This window comes from Lutra lutra, chromosome 11, assembly GCF_902655055.1.
Source record: "Lutra lutra chromosome 11, mLutLut1.2, whole genome shotgun sequence".
Taxonomy (NCBI): Eukaryota; Metazoa; Chordata; class Mammalia; order Carnivora; family Mustelidae; genus Lutra; species Lutra lutra.
The window spans coordinates 25,370,526-25,391,602 of record NC_062288.1 but is presented as its reverse complement, the minus strand read 5'-3'; the positions used below and the strand labels follow the sequence as shown (position 1 = coordinate 25,391,602).

Here is a 21,077-nt window from a genome sequence, read left to right as displayed (position 1 = left end):
CCTAAGAAGTCTCAATGACCAGCATAGAACCTGAGTGGGGCTCCATCTCAGGACCACGAGATCATGACCTGAGCAGAAATCAAGCATCTGTTGCTTAACTGACTGAACCACCCAGGGTCCCCTCAAATGGGATCTTTTATGTCAGAGATACTTCTGCTTATGGAATACAGGCCAGTTTCAGATGTGGGATTTGGAAATTATGGTGTTTATCGCAAAATGGCTCCTAGTTGTAAATTTAGCCTTGTAAGACTCAGTTCAAATGAACTCTTTCTGGGGGAGAATTGCAAGCAGGTTCCATGTCCATGGTGGAGAGCTGATTGGGGCTTCATCTCAGAACCCCAAGATCATGATCTGAAATCAAGAGTCCATTGCTTAACTGACTGAGCCACCCAGGTGCCCCTCAAATGAACTCTTATTGACGTTTCTCAACAGAATTTAAAAAATGTTCCAATATCTGTTGATGGTAATTCATCTTTCCAAATTATATACCCATAGGTACATGCTCATAGTTAAAAATAATGACTTGATACTTAAGCTAGAGCTCATTAATTATTATAATAGAAACATATTTTGGTGAGGAAATATATTCTTACTTTATCAAATAATTTACAAATTTGCTTTAACCCCACATCGCTGAATCTCAACTAGTTTCCTTTAAACCTAAAATGTATGTGATTGATAGTGTGGCAAAATTTTATGCCTAGAAGTAGAAAATTATATGTGATATATGAAACTATTTTAACTAAAAATATTGACATAAGTAACACTTTCTGCATGTATTACATTTATTGAGCATGTCTATTTTTGGCAATCTCATTGGAACTATGAGTAAATTTTTTATTTGCTTAAGTTTATTTGGACCATCTAATTTCATATTTCCCCCTGATTTTTAAGAATATCCAAAAAACATTTCCTGAATGTGTGTATGTGTGAAAATAGTAGAATTATTCTATGAATACATGTCCACATCTGATGAGAGACCACAGTTATGTTTCTGCTCTGAAAATTATTTTGAATTGTGAGTAAAACATTTTTACTGTGTCTGAAATATCTCACAACTACAGATTAAATGTAAATTTCTAGGACTATTGTTCATAATATGATTATCATAATAACTCATTTGTAATAATCTTTTTTCTCAGATAAATCATTATGTGTCAAGGTTAACAAAACATGGGAGTGTCACTTTATAAAGTTTATAAAGTCATATAAGAGATTTAAGTAATATTCTTAAAGGCCAAACTTAAAATTATGTATTAATATTTGAAAAACACACACTTGGTTCAGAAATAGAACTTTGATTTAATAAGGCATTTGAGCATTCTCTTCTTCTCTCATAGCTATGACTATACCAAATACGTACAGAATATCAGATGTTCATATTAGTTCATTTTGAATTAATTTCAATATCCATTTACACAAATGAGATTTGTTTGGATGGCTCAATATATACAGCCTCTTTTTGATGACTCAGTAATTACATAAATAATATTCTAAATGCTAAGTCAGTGGTCTTACGTTTAAATGTCTCTCTTTCCGCATCTCATTGTTTTGTTTTGTTTTCCTTTGGTTTAGATCGAGGCACTGTGCAGAAGGTGGTGGTTCTTCCCTCTAACAGCTCTGCCAGGGGTGAGCTCATTCTGGAGGAGCTGGAAGTCTTTAAGGTTTGAGCATCTCTTCTGTTAATTTCAGTACATGCATGATGGATGGAATTCTTTCATCTTAGGGCCACTTGGGAGGAAAAAAAATATTTGATAAAGGATCAAATAAATATCATAAGTTTTTGAGGGTAGGAAACACCAGATAAACTAAGAAATATAGAACAAATATTTTTCTGAAGTCTTTTTTTTTTTTTTTTTTTTTTTGCATTTCAAGTTATCTTAACATTAAAAGATTCGCTTTTTCAACTATTATCACAACTCAAAGAATTTTGGTCATCATTATTTTTATAAATGAGTTCTTGTGGTCAAGGTCGAAAAGATTTGCCAGCAAGGGCTTTTATCATTTGCTTCACAAGCCACTGAAATCCAAGTGCCTTACATTATTGATTGTTAGATAAACTTTCTCATAATTTTTTTTTAATCCAGGAATTTTAAGAAAAACTGCTTTGTTTGCTCTTATTTTATGGCTTTCAACTCAAATGACATTCAAGTTACATAAAACAAATGTCTCTTTACTGCTCAAAGCTTCATGTTCTGCTGAACTTGAGATTTCATTATTACTCTCTTTGTTCTTAAATTTCGGCTTAACAAAAAGAAGAAGAAAGAAAAACAATACACAACATCAACAAAAAGGCACGCAGTGGGAAGTTCAGTCCTGTAAGGCATCACCTGCTCTGGGCAGAGTGCTTATTCTTTCTAGATATGTGACTTGGGAGAGCAGATCTGTGGTGTCCCTTCTCTCCTTAAGATGTAAGCCATTATAGTTCAGGTGATTTCTCTGATAAACATTTGGAAAGATGGATAAAACACAGCCACAGAAGCTGTTAGGATTGCAAAGATACTTTGGCATGGAATCAATCCTATTGCAGAGTACTATTTCCAACTAAATCAATCAAGAAGAAACGGCCCACGCACAGACGCTGCCGCCCCAGAGCCGCCAACACTGCCCGCCCTTGGTCAACACCGCTGGGTCTTTGACATCACCCTGGACAGTGAGCCCTGGGGTTCGTCTCCTTCAAGCTGTTTGCGAAATTCCAAAGATAGCAGAGAACTTTCATGCTCTGAGCATTAGGGAGAAAAGATTTAGTAATAAACATCCCTGCTTTACAGGATTTTTCCCAGATTTCAGGGCCAGGGTAGTGATTTCATGGGCCATCGTGGCACTGGCTGCAAGTCGATCAATGGGGAGAAAGCTGATGATGAGAATTTCATTTGAAGCCCATGGGGTCCTGGCACCTCGTCTATGGCAAATGCTGGACCCAACACAAATGGTTTCCAGTTTTCATGAGCACTGCCAAGACTGAGTGGTTGGATGGCAAGCATGTGGTCTTTGGCAAGGTGAGGGAGGGCAGGAATATTGTGGAAGAAGAGCTTTGGGTCCAAGAATGGCGAGACTAGCAAGAAGATCACCATTGCCGACTGTGGACAAATTAATAAATTTGACTCCTGTTTTATCTTAACTACTAGGCCATTCCTTCTGTAGCTTAGGTGAGCACCCCTTCACCAACATCTGCTCAAAATATCCTATAATTTCTGTGCTCTCATTGCAGTTCTATGGGTTCATATTTTCCTTAATCCCCTCCAAGTCTAGCTGGATTGAAGATTTAAGTTTATGATGTAACATGATAAACAACAACAAACCAAAACAAACCAACGGTCCCTGGACATCCAAAGACCAGAGTCAGCCTTTAACTGAGTAAAGTTAGCACGTCAGGCCTCCCAGGAGCAGACTGTTGCTGGTTTAGTCAGTTGCTTTGCTTAGCTGAGTGAACTCAGAATATATTGACTTACTAATACATGTTCCCACAGTCACCAAAATTATTGAATATATAAGCATATAAATGATCAAGATGCCTTGTTTAGATTATGCTAATTCATTTTAAATGTAAAGAAATATTTTTTAAAAATAACCAAATGAAATCTGAGGAACTCTGGAAAATTTTCCAGTATCTTGTTGAATTTATAATTTTAAATGCTAGACTCACTTTGGCATAAGGTTCTTTCTGATTAGTGTGTTAATATTGTGCTTACAAAATGTTACCTAGGTACATTCAAGTGATTTTTTTCTATGCCTTGCTTTATAAAGGAATTGATTGTTTCATTAGATTAACCATTATACATATTTATACATATTATGTATAAAATATTTTTTTCTCGTTCAGTTCAATACAGACAACTTGGCTAGCCAAAATAACATAAAGTACCTTATTCTGGAATTTGCTTGAAGAGAGCAAAAAATGCCATATGGCAGACCTTAATTTTTAATTCTGAAATATAATTTTTTGATAATCAGAAAACATTGAGTTTGACACAAACCCAAACATGTAATTTATGAAAAGCTCTTAAAGAAATGGGAGTCATTCTGATCATGTGCTAACTACTTATGGTGTGTTATATGAGTTGTGCTAGTGTTATCATTATGAAGAATAAACCCTCAGTGGAAAAACGGAGTCAGTCAAAATGCACGTGGGGGACATCAGCCCAAGAGAGACTAAAAAAGTTTGAACTTTCTTGTGGACATGTGTGCCAGTGACTGATATGGCCAAATTGAGAGACACAGTTATCAAATACAGTTACTTATTGTCTTCAGCAGTTTTTGTGTAATATTTTCTGAGGTGAGGTAAAAATAACTGGGTGTGTATGATATACTGTGATTAGCATGTGAGGAAATAATGCATTTGAATGGAAACAAATTCCTAAGCGGAGTGTCACACTGATACACTGCAGAAAACTCAAACTCAATGTAACCTTCAAAAAAACCAGACTCTTTGTTTTTATAGAGTGCGGAACCATAATCTCTTTTAATCCTCTATTCAGAATATTTCCGGAAAATACATCCAGCTTCCTCAAACTTAACTTGAATTGGTGGTACAGCTATTAGTAGTTGCCTGGATGGATATAAATTGCAATACCTTTTTTGTATGCATATGTGTATTTCTAAGCTGTGATCAAAACCTGTTGCAATTGAGTGTTTAGATTGAGGTAATCTAATAATATCACCATTTTTTTCTTTTAAACGTGTGTAAGAACACACACTTAAAATTATTTCAGAACGTGAAATAATTGTAGGTACCGTTAATTTTGAGAGCTTGCTCTCACTTGCATTTTTCAAATAAAACTTCACAGATGATTATCAGGTTATCATGAGTCTAGTTTTTAAAAGGAACTCATAATGTTTAAGAAGTAAACTCTATGGGGGCGCCTGGGTGGCTCAGTGGGTTAAAGCCTCTGCCTTCGGCTCAGGTCATGATCCCGGAGTCCTGGGATCGAGCCCCTCATCTGGCTCTCTGCTCAGCAGGGAGCCTGCTTCCTCCTCTCTCTCTGCCTGCCTCTCTGCCTACTTGTGATCTCTATCAAATAAATAAATAAAATCTTTAAAAAAAAAAAAAAGAAGTAAACTCTATGAATAGAGTCACTTTCAAAAAGGATTACTGGGGCGCCTGAGTGGCTCAGGGGGTTAAGCCTCTGCCTTTGGCTCAGGTCATGATCTCAGGTTCCTGGGATCTAGCCCCATATCGGGCTCTCTGCTCAGCAGGGAGCCTGCTTCCCCCTCTCTCTGCCTGCCTCTCTGCCTACTTGTGATCGCAGTCTGTCAAATAAATAAAATAAAATAATTAAATAAAAAATTTTTTTAAAAAGGATTACTATTTCAGAAAATCCTTAGGTGCTTTCATTAACTCACATTTATCAAAAGAGAACATTTTCTATTTCTTTTTTCCTTTTTTTTGTTTCAAAGTTGTAAGATTTTTATTTTTTTTCTAGCAGTATTTCTTTGTTTGCAACAGGAGAATTGATAAGTATGATTCAGGCTAATATGTCTTTCCAAAGCAACATTTGGCAGCTACATGGTAGTTTCTTATGTAGACGCTTGAGTTGTGGGGGAAGAACACAAGGTGTCATTCCACAGCATCTTATCTACCCCCATCCAAGCCTAAGTTTTATTCATTGCATTCAGTATTCCGAGATAGAATTTTTTAATTCTTCCAAATTTCTCAGATTTTGTTTTTCTAAAGATTATATTGATGATGTGTTATAATTGCTACTTTTTTAAATTTAATCATATATTTGTAAAATATATCATATATATTTAATCATATATTTGTTAGCACAACAGAGGAAATGTGCTTTAGAGACAACTATTGCTAAACTTTAAGTATATATGCATGTGTAGAGAAATGATGATGTCTTGAATTTTAACAGACATGAGAATATCTTTAATGCAAATCTTTTTAAAGGATTATTTGAACAGCTAACAATTTTTTTTAATTTTTCAGAATCGTGCTCCTATAACAACAATGAAAATCTCATCCAAGAAGGTAGAACAACTCCATTTTTATTTTCTTTATGTATTAAAAATTTTACTGTTGTGAAAAATATATTTTATAATTTTAGAAAAATTAATATTAGTATTAGAAAAATAATTATTATTTACAATAACCACAAAATCACCTTTAATTTTGATGCATAGTTGACAGGCTATGAACGGAAGACAAAATAGGTCTATTTTGTATAAAAGCCCAGGAGAGCAGAACATATAAATATATACTGCAAGATATCCCAACATTTTGTATATCCTGTATTCTCAAGTATTACAGTGTGTGAAGCCAACCAAAATAAAAATAATCTTTTGAATGAAGACTTTGGTATAATGTTTGGGCTACTATAGCATCACAAACATTCTCAGGGGCTTGGAATGAGTAATCAGTCCTCTTCTGAGTTCCTGCTGCTATCACTTGTCTGAAATGTGCAATGCATTCTTTTATGCTTATTGCTAAAGAAGTGCTATTTTTTAAAGTTTATATGTGTCATTTAAAAAATCTGAATTCTCAGATCTAAACCATATAAGGATTTGGGTTTGAGGGAAGAAATGTTTGGCTATGATTATCAGTTCTAATTCATGCCTGCACATGCAAATACACAATGATCAGAAAAAAAGGAAAAGCCCTATCTCAGTCTCTGACTATGCAACGTGTACACCTCTCCAGCCCCCAAGGCGTTCTCTCTGGAAGAAAGTTCTAAAGGGTGGAGTCATATAGCCAGAAATGGAGTAGGCTTCAGAGCACAATGGACGTGCATTTGAATCCCAACTTATCCATAAATCATGAATAAATTGTTAAACTTCACAGACCTAAGTTTCTGCCTCTATACGGTAATGCTTTTCTCACAAAAGAGTTAATTTATATAAATTGCCTAAAATAAAGCAGGTCCTTCATAACTGCTGTTTAAAGAGCCTGAGACTTATTTTTCTTGGAATATGGATAAAGGTTTTAAGTATTAGCACAACTGATGACATAAATTTAGTGTTCTTTGCCTTATTTGGTCTGTTACAGATGAAGAAGTATTCCTCAGTCAGTCCTGTACTCTTTTCACTTGACTCAATTTTTTTTTTTAAAGATTTTATTTATTTATTTGACAGAGAGAAATCACAAGTAAGCAGAGAGGCAGGCAGAGAGAGAGGAGGAAGCAGGCTCCCTGCTGAGCAGAAAGCCCGATGTGGGGCTCGAACACAGGACCTGGGATCATGACCTGAGCCGAAGGCAGCGGCTTAACCCACTGAGCCACCCAGGCGCCCCTCACTTGACTCAATTTTATGAAGAAAAATAAATAGAGTACCATAGAGCTAAAGATCTCATCTGTAAAAATGTTTGCATGGTGCATAACAAACATTTTCCCAAATAACAAGAAGCCATTCGTCATTTTCTCCAATGTCCCAGGGAGCTGATCCCAAGTCAGAATTGTCTTTGAAGTCAGCAGGAAGCCCCTTGTTTACAGTAGTTTAATGAAAAGAGAAAGTATCAGAGCAAAATTCAAAATGGACACAGAGCCATTTGTGTGGCCGAGTAGCCCAGTACACAGTTACAGTGACACACGTTACTATTCAGGCTGCAATTCACCCGGTAGACTCATAGTTCACAATCCACTCCATTAAGTTGCAATATGCAGTACACATACACACATGGGAAAAAATGAGTATTAAATCTGTCTTCAACATCTTATATTGTAGATAATTAAAAATGTTTCTTTCGGGGGCGCCTGGGTGGCTCAGTGGGTTAAGCCACTGCCTTCGGCTCAGGTCATGATCCCAGGTCCTGGGTTCGAGCCCCACATCAGGCTTTCTGCTCAGCGGGGAGCCTGCTTCTTCCTCTCTCTCTGCCTGCCTCTCTGCTTACTTGTGATTTCTCTCTGTCAAATAAATAAATAAAATCTTTAAAAAAAAAAAAAAAAATGTTTCTTTCAATCATGAGATTTAGGGCAGAATAATTATTTCAGTTTTGGGGAACTCATTTGCACATCTGCATGCCTCATTATTTTTTCAGTGAGAAAGAAGTACAAATTGCCAATGGTATTTTTATGTACCTTTAAGCACTATGAATTTAGTGCCTTCCCTACTCTTCAAATTATTTTATTTTCTATTTTATGCTTCTTTATTCTCTAATTTATTCTTGCATTCCATACGGCAGAAAATAGTTGGATTAATTTTTTTAAAAAGATAATTTCTAGAATGAAACTACTTGTATTCTTTCCTTAAATAAAGCAGTTTCCTTAATTTAGCATAGCTGATGCTTTCATTATATTATTTATTAATGTACTCAATAAACACTTATTTGAAATGTTCTTAGAGAAATGGTTATTGTCAAAATATGCCATTGTTTTCATACAGTTTGTCTCAGCTGGGGATCAATCATTTTCAGCCCAATTTCTGCAAAATTAATTAATCTGAATAAAATGATTTTTTATTAGACAATAGACTGAGGTGTGATTCAAATGATTAATTAGAATTGACAATGTATAAGTTGATAGTTTGTTAACTGGTAATTTTCTCTACTACATTATTCATTCATTATTCATTGAGCTCTTAGGTGTCAGAAACTATTCTAAGTATTTCATGTGGAGTTAGCCCCTACATTTAGTTCTTAACATAACTCTATAGGATAGGTACTGTATTATCCCACCTTTACCCAAGAATGGCCTGAGATTCAGAAAAATTTCATAGCATGGTTGTGGTTGAGCTGGGATTTGAATCCTAGAAGTCTGCCTCCAGAACCAGACCAGTGGTGTTCCTACTGATTTAAATTTTAAATTGCATGTAGGTGAATATGTATAGATGTCTTTGTGTGTGTTGCACATGTGAATATATTTGAGTTCCAGCTTAAAGATTCTCTGCTAATTTGAATCATACAATATTACTTCCTTAGAAAATAAGCATCAGTTAGAAACTTACCCTTTCAACTCCTGAGAACCAATATATGCACAGAAAGAACTGGAGCAGTATCCTAAGAAGTTCTTGACATCCTGTAAATGAAGGAGAGAGGGAAATCTTTATTTATGACTTGGGATGCTGAAGATCACTGGATCCCACAACAAGTTTAAGACATGACTAAATATAAATACTGATATTCTTCTAATTAATTTAAAAGTTGCTCTAATGAGTAATATGCCACTTTCAAAGGCATGCAAAAAAAATTTTTTTAATTTTATCTAATAAGTGTACTTTTTTCCCTAAACTTAAAAATGCCCTTTATTTAAGACTTGACGTTTTCAAATTTACAAGGTGATGGGTTGCCAGATTTGAAGAAAAAGAAAGCTGCCTTGTGCATTCAAAAAATAAAGCAAGTATCATAATGTAAATCTGTAACATATTAACACAAATTTGAGAGAACAATAAATCCCAATGTCTCAAATGTATGACCATTCTACACAGGGCCCTGAGGTTTTTTTTTTTTTTCTTTTAACAGGAAAGTGGTAATATTATAGGCATATTAACATAAGAAAATTCTATTTATTTTGGCTTATACCTCTGTGCTTTGCTTCTTGTTTTTAGTCTATTTTAAAATGAATCTCAGGGTGTGTAGACATAATGCGTTCCTGCTGAAAGTCTTTTAACGTCCACATCTGAATTAAATCATAATCATTCCTCCAATAGCAACAGTTGTATGTGAGCTCCAATGAAGGGATTTCCCAAGTGTCTCTGCATCGCTGCCACATCTATGGTACAGCCTGTGCTGACTGTTGCCTGGCAAGGGACCCTTACTGTGCCTGGGATGGCCATTCGTGCTCTAGGTTCTACCCAACTGGGAAGCGGTGAGTACCAAACATTCAACTGAAAGTCAAAACTGATGTTGCCAGATACTCCACATCATTAGAAAAAATTCTATTGCTGTATTCTTTTCAAATAGCACTAGAAGTAGTAGCTATGCTTAGCATATTGTATAGTTATTGAATGAAGTAAATGGCTATACTTTTTTTTTTTAAAGATTTTATTTATTTATTTGACAGACAGAGATCACAAGTAGGCAGAGAGGCAGGCAGAGAGAGAGATGGAGGCAGGCTTCCCACAGAGCAGAGAGCCCAATGCGGGGCTCGATCCCAGAACCCTGGGATCATGACCCGAGCCGAAGGCAGAGGCTTAACCCACTGAGCCACCCAGGTGCCCCAAATGGCTATACTTTTAACTTGAAATTCTCACAGATATGTAGGAATACAGTACTTTGGAGACATTTATTTCTCCTCTTAAAGCTCCTCTAGCAATACAATTCCCCCCTATGACCCAGCATATTTTTTAAGCAGCATTTAATGTTTTCCACATTACCTAATTTTTTGTATGCTTCTGTATATCATAATGTATATCATTAAATCCCACCTTCTTAGGGTTTCCCTGTGCCATTTAATTCTCCAATGATCAGATGTTTGTCCTAGTTCAGGCAATAGGAACATTGTTCCAAAATGGGTATGCTGAATTGCTTTCAGAACCTTGGTGACATGCTCTTACCTCTGAGAATGGGAAGTGCATGGTTGCTGGTCAGATTGAGAGAGTAAGACAGTCTGAGACTGAAAGCCATTTATCCTAGCAAAGACTTAGATGAGAAACTTAGAACCAACTAGTACACAAGTTGTGACACCAGTAGTGACACTGATTATAGAACAAAGAATATGCAGAATTTAGGGTCAGCCAAGATCAGAACTATGGGTCAATCAGGGTGATTAAGGGGGTGATATTTGAACAAGGATCTGAGTGTGATGAGGAATGACACCAAGCATTATCTGGGAGGATAGCATTCCAGAGAGAAGGAAGGACCAGAAATCCTTAAAGCTGTAGTGTGTCAAGATTGTTCAAGAAATAGCACCACGACTAATGGGGCTATCATGGAATGAGAAAAAGGAAGGGTAGAAAGAAAATGAGCTCAGAATGGCATATGACATAGGATTTAGTAAGTCACTGAAGGCTTTTATAGAGTGAAATGGAAAACTACTGAGGGCCTTTGAGAACATGAATGAATTTTTTTTTTTTTAAACATTTGGTTTAAAAAGCTCATCTGGTTGGGTTTGGCTGGGATTGCAGCCCTGAGGTAGGCAGGGGATGGGGGGAGAGGAGATAGAAGTTGCAAGGCAGTTAGGGCACTGTACATTCAAAGTGAGATAAAATGGTGGCTCACACAGGAATGATAGAGGTGGAGGTCGCACAAGGTCTGATTCGGGATAGAGCTCAGTTAGAGAAATAGAAGACTCAAGAATGAACCAAGTTCTCAGAACTGAGCGTATGCAGATGTAATTTCCTGAGAAACAGAAGACAAGGGGAGGAACAGGTATATGGAAGGAAAGATGATGCTAAAAGTATCTATGAGATACTCAAATGGAGAGGTTGACTGGACAGTTAGAAATATGAATTTGGATTGCACAGGTGTGGCCTGGTCTGGATAATTTGAAAGTCTTTTGTTTTTAAAGACATGGAATGTGAAGAGAACTCCTATTCTTTAAACCAGTAGTCCTAAGTATCTGTGTTTAAAGACCTGTGTTCTTCTGTGTCATTTTGAGATTTAGGCAGGAAGTTTCTAGCCTCTTGATTTCTACATAGAATTTTTAGACCTCATTATCCTGAGATTTTCTGTTTGCACTAGACTGGAGATTTGAACTTGGACAGAGTATGAGGAAAGCAAATTCCAAATGTAATCTCAAATAAATGATTTTTGTAGTCATTGCTGGTAAATTTTAATCATATTTGTTTTATACTCCCAATGACAATAGCAGTGATATTTTAAAATTATTACTATAACTGTTTCTAAGGTAATATATTTTTCTTGAGAAAGAGTTATAAAAATTGGCATATCTAATACCTGGAGTGCAATCTTCTATCTATTAAACAGATTTAAAGCTAAAGGAAGATGAAGCCTCACACTTTCTAAGAAAGAAAGTGCTATGAAGATCACAAAGTGAATCTTATCATATTCCTTTAGGCTTATTGGCCTCTCCTATAATGTGGAGGAATTGGAGATTGGTACTCTTTCCCTGCAAAACTTCCAGACCTAGGCTTTGGCAAACAAGCGTTTTCATTTAACAAACAAAGAATATTTCTCAAGTAAAATTTCATACTATATATAAACTATCATTGCATATTTGAGATTTTTGTTTACATTTTAGACGTTTCTGCTAAAATATGAGTTGACTCATTTGTTCTCCTATTCTCCTTCTAATTACAACCTCAGTAATCCTTTCTCAGATGCAATGTAAAGGTAGGTTCCACATTGTCATGCTAATGCCACAAATTTGATCTTGATCATGTCCTTGTAATCAACAAAGAGCTGAAATTGTCTTGCAATTTTTACTGTTGCAATGTCATGCCTGGTATGAAATCAGGTATCATAGGTTTGCTGTTAGGACAGCAAACAGCAAACAGAAAAAAAAAAATTAAGTAAAGTTACAGGGTACAAAATCAACAAACAAAAATCTATACATGACTAATGAGCTATCAGAAAGAGAATTTAAGAAAACAATCCCATTTACAATTTGCATCAAGAGAATAAAATACCTAGGAATAAATTTAACCAAGGAGGTAAAAGACCCCTACACTGAACTATAAGACATTGATTAAAGAAATTGAAGACACAAATAAATGGAAAGATAATTGACATTCATGGAGGGGTAGAATGAATATTATTAAAATGGCCATACTACCCAAAGGAATCTGCAGATTCAATACAATCCCTAAGAAAACTCCGTTAGCATTTTTCATTGGATTAGAACAATCCTAATATTTGTATGGAGTCATGAAAGACTCCGAATACCCAAAGCAATATTGAGAAAGAACAAAGCTGGAGGCATCATGCACCTTGACTTCCAACTATATTACAAAGCTGTAATAATCAAAACAGTATGCTATTGTCATAAAAAAGACACATAGATCCACATGATCTATGTGAGAGCCCAGAGCCCACATGAGAGAGCCCAGAAGTAAATTCATACATATATGGTTAATTAATTTACAACAAAAAAGGCAAGAATCTACAATGGGGAAAGACAGTCTCTTCAATAAATGGTGCTGGGAAAACTGAGCAACCACATGCAAAATAATGAAACTGGACTACTATCTTACATTATAGACTAAACTTAACTCAAAAGGTTTAAGGACTTGAATGTAAGACCTGAAACCATAAAACGCCTAGAAGAAAACATAGGCATGAAGCTCCTTGATATAGGTCATGATGAGTTTTTAGATATGATTCCAAAGCAAAGACAACAAAAGAGAAAATAACCAAGTGGGATTATGTCAAACTAAAAAGCTTCTACACAGGAAAGGACATCACCAACCAAATGAAAAGGCAACCTACTGAATGAGAGAAAATATTTGCAAACTATAGACCTAATAAGGGGTTAATATCCAAATAATATAAAGAACTCAAACAACTGAGTATTCAAAAGACAAGCAATCTGATTTAAAAAGTGGGCAGATCTGAATAGGCATTTTTCCAAAGAAGACATACAGATTGCCAGCATGTCGTGAAAAGATGCTCAGTGTCACTAATCATCAGGGAAATGCAAATGAAAACCACAGGATCTCACCTCACATCTGTCAGAATGCGTATTATCAAAAAACAATAAATAACAAATATTGGAGAGGATGTGGAAAAAAGTTTTGGTGGGAATCTTAATTGGTGCAACCACTATGAAAAACAGTACGATGTTTCCTCAAAAAATTAAATATAGAACTACCATATGACCCAGCAATTTTACTTCTGGATATTTATCTGAAGAAAACAAAAACAATAATTTGAAAAGATAGATGCACCACCATATTCACTGCAGCATTGTTTTCAATAGTCAAGACATGGAAACAACCTAAGTGTCCTTCAACAGATGAATGAGTAAAGTTATAAACACACACACACACACACACACGCATACACAAGAATACTCCTTTGCCATAAAACAGAATGCAGTCTTGCCATTTGTGAAATGGATGGACCTTGAGGCCATATGGTAAGTGAAATAATTCAGAGAAAGACATATAGTGTATGATCTCACTTATAAATGGAATTTTGAAAATAACAAAAAACCAAGCTCATGGAGATAGAGAACAGATTAGTGGTTCTCAAAGATGGGGTAGGGGGTAGGAAAAATGAGCAAAGGGGGTCAAAAGGCACAAACTTCCAGTTATAAAATAATTAAGTCATGGAGATGTAATGTACAGCATGGTAACTATAGTTAATAATACTGTATTGGCTGTTTGAAAGTCGATGATAGAGTACATCTTACAAGTACTCACCGCAAGGAAAAGAATTTTGTGACTACCTATGAGAACAGATGATATCTAGACTTAATTGTGGTCATTTCACTATATATCAATCATATATTTTATATATATATATATATGTATACTTTTTAAAATTGAGAAATAATTGACATATAACATTATATTAGTTTCAGGTGTACAACATGAATGGGTGTACACCTGAAACTAATATAATGTTATGTGTCAATTATTTCTCAATTTAATAAAGTATAAGCAGGAGGGAATTTTAAAGAGCTTTCAGAATCTCTAGCAGTGTCTTAATTCTATAATTAAAAGCTGAAAAATCTCTATCATTCTATCTTTCTATAACCTATCTTATTCCTTGGCCTACTCAAACCCATCTTTGGTTAGCACAATGAAAGTTTCATTACAAGTATCTATACTGTTGATCTGCTCAAAATTATTTTAAAACTTAAACATATAGTGAATGCAAAACATGTTTGCTGAATTAACTATTTCCTAAATTCTCATATATAATATATTTTTTTAAGACTTTATTTATTTATTTGACAGAGATCACAAGTAGGCAGAGAGGCAGGTTGGAGGGGAGGGAAGCAGGCTCCTTGCTGAGCAGAGAGCCCGATGTGGGGATCGATGCCAGGACCCTGAGATCATGACCTGAGCCGAAGGCAGAGGCTTTAACCCACTGAGCCACCCAGGTGCCCCTCATAATAATATTTTTAAGTAATTATATAATAATAGTAAAAATGATCACTTGTATTTTCCATACTAATTTTCTTTAATAGTGTTAACTTACCCATTTTTTTTTAAGATTTTATTTATTTATTTGACAGAGAGATCATAAGCAGGCAGAGAGGCAGGCAGAGAGAGAGGAGGAAGCAGGCTCCCTGCTGAGCAGAGAGCCCGATGCGGGGCTCGATCCCAGGACCCTGAGATCATGACCCGAGCCGAAGGCAGTGGCCTAACCCACTGAGCCACCCAGGCGCCGCTAACTTACCCATTTTATTTCGATTGTGCTGTCTACCTATCTGGAACACAAAGATTATGTGGAGGAGTTCATAGGAATGAAAATCAAAAAGGTGTCCTTTGTATGGAATAAGAATTACAGTGATACTTGGAAATCTATGGAGTATATGTTTTGATATAATAAAGTTGTTAAATATCATTGGATCTGTAGTTTCTCTTTTTTTCAAGTTTGCTTATGATAAATAATACAAGCAATTTTCTTTTTCATTCTCAAGTATCATAAATATTTGTGCATTTGTACCAAATATTGCAATTTAATCTCAAATGTTATTTATTTTGGATTCAGACATGCTCTTAGAAATTTTATTCTAAGACAGGATAATCAGTTCAATCTTCAAGTAAATATCTGTTTTACATACAAGAACAAAATGATTTCATTGTTTATCTGAAGGATTATACTATAAAGAAGAAAACATTGGTAACTTGAGCTCAAATCCCAAACCTACATTCACATATAATATTACTCTGCCTACCAGCTTTTGCAATGCTATATGACTATCCTAAAGGGATTCTACAAATATAAAAAATGTCAGATAGCTGTCTTGTTGATCTCATCATTTAGGCCAAGCCATAATGATTTTTTTCTGTGCAGACTGTCTGGAAGCTATGTGATCCCATAAATTTGGGTTCCCCAGCTATGCAAACCAAAACATAGTACTGGTCACAGGACAATCAATTTAACTATTGTGAGTGATAGTGCTTCTCTAGATGGCTGAAAATGACTAGTTCAGCCATAAGAACTCTCACATGGTGCTCATATAATATCGTGTACTCACAAGTTGATTGGTAGTAAATAATGCCATGGCTTGGAAATATAGCAAATAGCAATGCGGTGAAAAGCTGATATAGGGATTTAGGAGCTATTCTAGAGTAAAGCATTAAAAAATTGTATTTCCTGAGACAAGAGTGACTTCCACTAGTTTATGTGTGTGTTGTTGTATTAGAAATACAAAATTGAGGGGCGCCTGGGTGTCTCAGTCAGTTAAGCATCTGCCTTTGGCTCAGGTTGTGAGCAGGGATTGAGGCCCATGTCAAGCTCCCTGCTCAGCAGGGAGTCGGCTTCTCCCTCTCCCTCTGCCCCTCCCCCATTTGTGCAGGTGTGCTCTTTCTCCCTCAAATAAATAGATAAAATCTTTAAATATATATTTATATATATGTATATTTAAATCTTTAAATATATATATATAGACACAAAATTATATACCTGTATTTCCATAGAGAGATTTACATGAACCATTGAATACACAAACTATTATTTGTTGTAACCTTAAAATTATCTTTTTCACTATTGATGACTTTGAGATTAGTTTCACTTTGTAAATTTAATAATCCTTGTGATATTTTAATATTTCTGCTCTTCTCACTGAATGTTATAATTTATCTTTAAGGGTAAAAATGTTGAGACTTAACAGATGATCCAATTAAGTAATATGCTCATTTATATATACTTCAAAGCCTTGATAGTAAACAATCAATGTATCCCGATATTCCCGATATTTAAAGAGTAGATCTTTTCCTTTTCTCTCTTTCTCTCCCTCTCATTAAAGACTTTTATTTATTTATTTAGAGAAAGAAAGCACATTCAGGGATTGGGGGGAGAGGGAGAGAGAATTTGAAATAAACTCTGCACTGTGTGTGGAGCCTGCCACAGGGATTGATCTCACCACTAGGAACTGTGACCTGAGCTAAAACCAAGGGTCAGACCCTCAACCAACTGAACCACCCAGAGAGCTCACTTTCTCTCTCTCTCTCTCTCTTTTTTTTTTTAAGATTTTATTTATTTATTTGACAGAGAGAGACATAGCAAGAGAGGGAACAGAAGTGGGGGAAGTGGGAGAGGGAGAAGCAGGCTTCCGGCTGATCAGGGAGCCCGATGCAGGGCTCGATCCCAGGACTCTGGGATCATGACCTGAACTGAAGGCAGACACTTAACGACTGAGCCATCCAGGTGCCCCTCACTTTTTCTTTCTTATAATGATCTTCATATCCATGATTTATTGCTAAGAGAATTTCAGTTGCTTTATTTTGATTTGTTTCACTGTGTGATACAATTGAAACTAACATATGTATTAGTTTCAATTGTATATTCAATACTATATATATATATAGTATATACAAAATGTATATATATTATATATACAAAAATACATATTTTGAATATGAATATTTTGAATCTAAGACTCAGGAAATTAATTAGTATTCAAATAATTTAAAACATTGATTTAAATAATGGCCAACATAAAGAATGTAACTAAATTTTGAAATGCTTAATTGATGATACATAATAACTAAAATGCAATGAGTGAACTTTGGTCCTGACTAAACTTTTTTTTTTTAAAGATTTTATTTATTTATCTGACAGAGAGAGACACAGAGAGAGAGGGAACACAAGCAGAGGGAATGGGAGAGGGAGAAGCAGGTTTCCCCCTGAGCTGGGAGCCCGATGTGGGGTGCAATCTCAGGACCCTGGGATCAGGAACTGAGCTGAAGGCAGACGCTTAATCTGCCATCCAGGCGCCCCCTAACTAAACTTTAAAAAATCCATAAGGGATGTTTAGAAGACAATTAAGGAAATTTTAACATAAAATATGTATTATATGATATTATGGAATATTCATATATTTAGCATGATAATGATACTGTTATGTAGGGAAATTAAGAAGATTCATGCTGAAGTATTGAGGAATGAAGCATTATTATGTCTGCAATTTATTTTCTAAAGATTTTCATATATGCGCATAAAGTATATATACAACATAAAATTTGCATGTGAGGGGTGCCTCAGTGGCTCAATGGTTTAAGTTCCTTGCCTTCCGCTCAGGTCATGATCTCAGGGTCCTGGGATTGAGCCCCACATCAGGCTCTCTGCTCAGCAGGGAACCTGCTTCCTTCTCTCTGCCTGCCTCTCTGCCTACTTGTGATCTCTGTCTTTCTGTCAAATAAATAAGTAAAATCTTAAAAAAAAAAAAAACTTGCATGTGAGAGAAAAAATAAATGTGGCAAAATAATAACAATTCAAGAATCTAAGTATGTTAGTATTTAGTGTACTCATACATCTACTCCTCTGTAGGCTTGATGTTTTTCAAAGTAAAAAGTTGAAGGAAAATTCTTATTCTAGTAAATGAACAATTTTGCTTAACTGTGTATTAAATGTCTATTTTCTATCTCTCAATCACCTGTTTCAGAAAAGTTTTAATATAACAGGACAGTGTTAGGAAATGTTGATTTTTGTAAGAAAGCCATGTTTATTTAAAAACAAAATTATAAGAAAGAAGATGCCAGTGAGTTTATACTCTAGAGGTTTTCATCTTGGAAAATTTTTGATAAAGGTCTCTAAACTAAAATTTACACTATTCATTTGGAATCTAGCATTTACCCAGAAAATGCACATAATAAGGATTTCATAGCCATTCTATCACCAATAATAGGGAGGGACCGAATTAATTCAGAATGAAAACAAGGTGAAGTACCAATCCTATCATGAAGGTAGTGAATAAGAAATGTCAGATAGTGGTGCCAGATAAGCAGACCTCTTTTTTCCTTATGAAAGCTTGGGCAATTAAAAGACTGTGAAATTAAAAATGCAATCTTTTAAATGTGGTGTAATTGGCAATGTTAATTCTAAGTCAGTTTTATGTATGTCTTTGCACTTATAGGAGGAGCCGAAGACAAGATGTGAGACATGGAAATCCATTGACTCAGTGCAGAGGATTTAATCTAAAAGGTATTAAAACTGAGCAAGGGTCAAACTTGGTAAAGAGTCACAGTGCTCCAGGTCACATTTCAGAGAGGGAGACCTCATTATAATTCACTTCTTCTGTTTTAAGGAAAGATTATGAAGATTCTTGGTGTTCATATGGAAATTAAAAATTAAACGTATTTGTATGTATAGTAGGAGAAACAGAGGTCCGTGAATACAGAGACCTTGGGTGTGTTAGTTGGTTAGGAATTTCACACAGATATCAGTTACAGATTTTCCAAGCTATTATTTTTTTTTCTGAAGAAACAAAGCTATTGTCTTCTCTCTTAAGAAAAAAGTTGCTTTTTTAAAAATTTAAATGAAAATTTAAAAATTTTTTAAAAATTTACCATTTTAAAGTGTACAGTTCTGTATCATTAAATACATTCACAATGTTGTGCAACCAGCACCATATCCATCTCTAGAACTTTTTCTTTTTTTTTTTTTTTAAGATTTTTTATTTATTTATTTACTTGACAGAGAGATCACAAGTAGGCAGAGAGGCAGGCAGAGAGAGAGGAAGGGAAACAGGCTCCCCGCTGAGCAGAGAGCCCCATGCGGGGCTCGATCCCAGGACCCCGGGATCACGACCTGAGCTGAAGGCAGAGACTTAACCCACTGAGCCACCCAGGTGCCCCTAGAACTTTTTCATCCTTCCCAAGTGAAACTCTATACCCATTAAATATGAACTTCCCTCTTCACCAGCCTCTGGAAACCACCATTCTACTTTCCATCTTTATGAATTTGACTCTAGTAAATACCTCTTATAAGCAGAATTACACAATATTTAACCTTTTGTAACGGCTTATTTCACTTTTTCTTTGGGGTTCATTCATGTTGCAACATGTGTCAGGATTTCTTTTCTGTTGAAAATGGAAAAAAATATTTTTTGTATGTATAGATCACATTTTGTTTATTCATTTATCACTAGACACTTGGATTGCTTCCATTTTGGACTATTGTAAATAACCCTGCTCTGAATATGGGTGTACCGGTGCCTTGGTTTTACAATTTATAACCATTCCAATACTTCTGACAATCCTGCCTGTGTCTTATGATCACTCTAACCCATTTCTTCCCATCCTGACATGAAGATCCCATGGTATTATACTTTCCCCACTAACCTTCTCCCCTCCACCTGAACCCCACCAGGGAAATTTCTTCAGGCAACTCTCTTGGCTTACCAAGGTGCCATAGACCCACTGTTGCAACAATTAACACCAAAACTCCTACTGCTAATATTTTTGAGTCTGGGCCTTTCTTTAGTAAAGACTGATATTCTTATTAATAACTACATGAGCTATAAGAAGAAAATTCTGACATGTTTTGCTTAGTGGTTCTATACATCTAATTGAGAGAATAAATCCATGGTACCATTTCTCTATTTACTGAGTATTTTATAAATATGTGTGCCAGTTCTAATAGCAGTTACAGTGGTAGAACTGTCAGTGGGGTTAATGATGAACAAACATGGATGTTGGCTTTGTGTCAGAATCTGAGTTAAGTGCTTTTTTTATGGATTGTCACAATTAATGCTCAAGACACTATACCAAAGTAAGGTCTATTATTATCATCATTTTATGAATGAAGATGCTGTTCATGTCTAAGCTACCACATGATTTTACTACATGCTCTTCCTGAATTAAGAATTTCAGTGCAGGGGTGCCTGGGTGGCTCAGAGGGTTAAAGCCTCTGCCTTCGGCTCAGGTCATGATCCCAGGGTCCTGGGATCGAGCCCCACATCGGGCTCTCTGCTCTGCAGGGAGCCTGCTTCCTCCTCTCTCTCTCTGCCTGCCTCTCTGCCTACTTGTGATCTCTGTCTGTCAAATAAATAAATAAAATCTAAAAAAAAAAAAAAAAGAATTTCAGTGCAGAACCTATATGAAAACATAATCCATGTTTTAGAGCTGAGTAAAACTGAGACACAGAAGGGTCAAGTAAGTTGTTGAAGGCTACACAGTCAGTCTTGGTGAAATCAGAATTTTACCTCCAATACCTCTGATTGCAAAGACTGTGTTCTCAACCACAACTTCCCACTGCAGCCACACTTGGCTTTCTGACTTTTCCTGATGCTTCTGGATTCCATCTATATTCCACTGAGTATGGATGAACCTGGCTTTAATAA

At 35.7% G+C, this 21,077-nt stretch overlaps 1 protein-coding gene across 2 annotated transcripts in view; it reads left to right on the top strand.

Annotated features, from left to right (window-relative positions):
- SEMA3C (semaphorin 3C) overlaps positions 1-21,077 on the top strand; it is a 205,004-nt gene that overhangs the window by 152,752 nt on the left and 31,175 nt on the right. For both annotated transcript variants that reach the window (XM_047694856.1, XM_047694855.1), the window contains exons 13-16: positions 1,576-1,664; positions 5,936-5,977; positions 9,586-9,743; positions 18,870-18,937. In XM_047694856.1, coding sequence (XP_047550812.1) covers positions 1,576-1,664; positions 5,936-5,977; positions 9,586-9,743; positions 18,870-18,937 — 357 coding nt within the window. The remainder of the gene's footprint in view (positions 1-1,575; positions 1,665-5,935; positions 5,978-9,585; positions 9,744-18,869; positions 18,938-21,077) is intronic.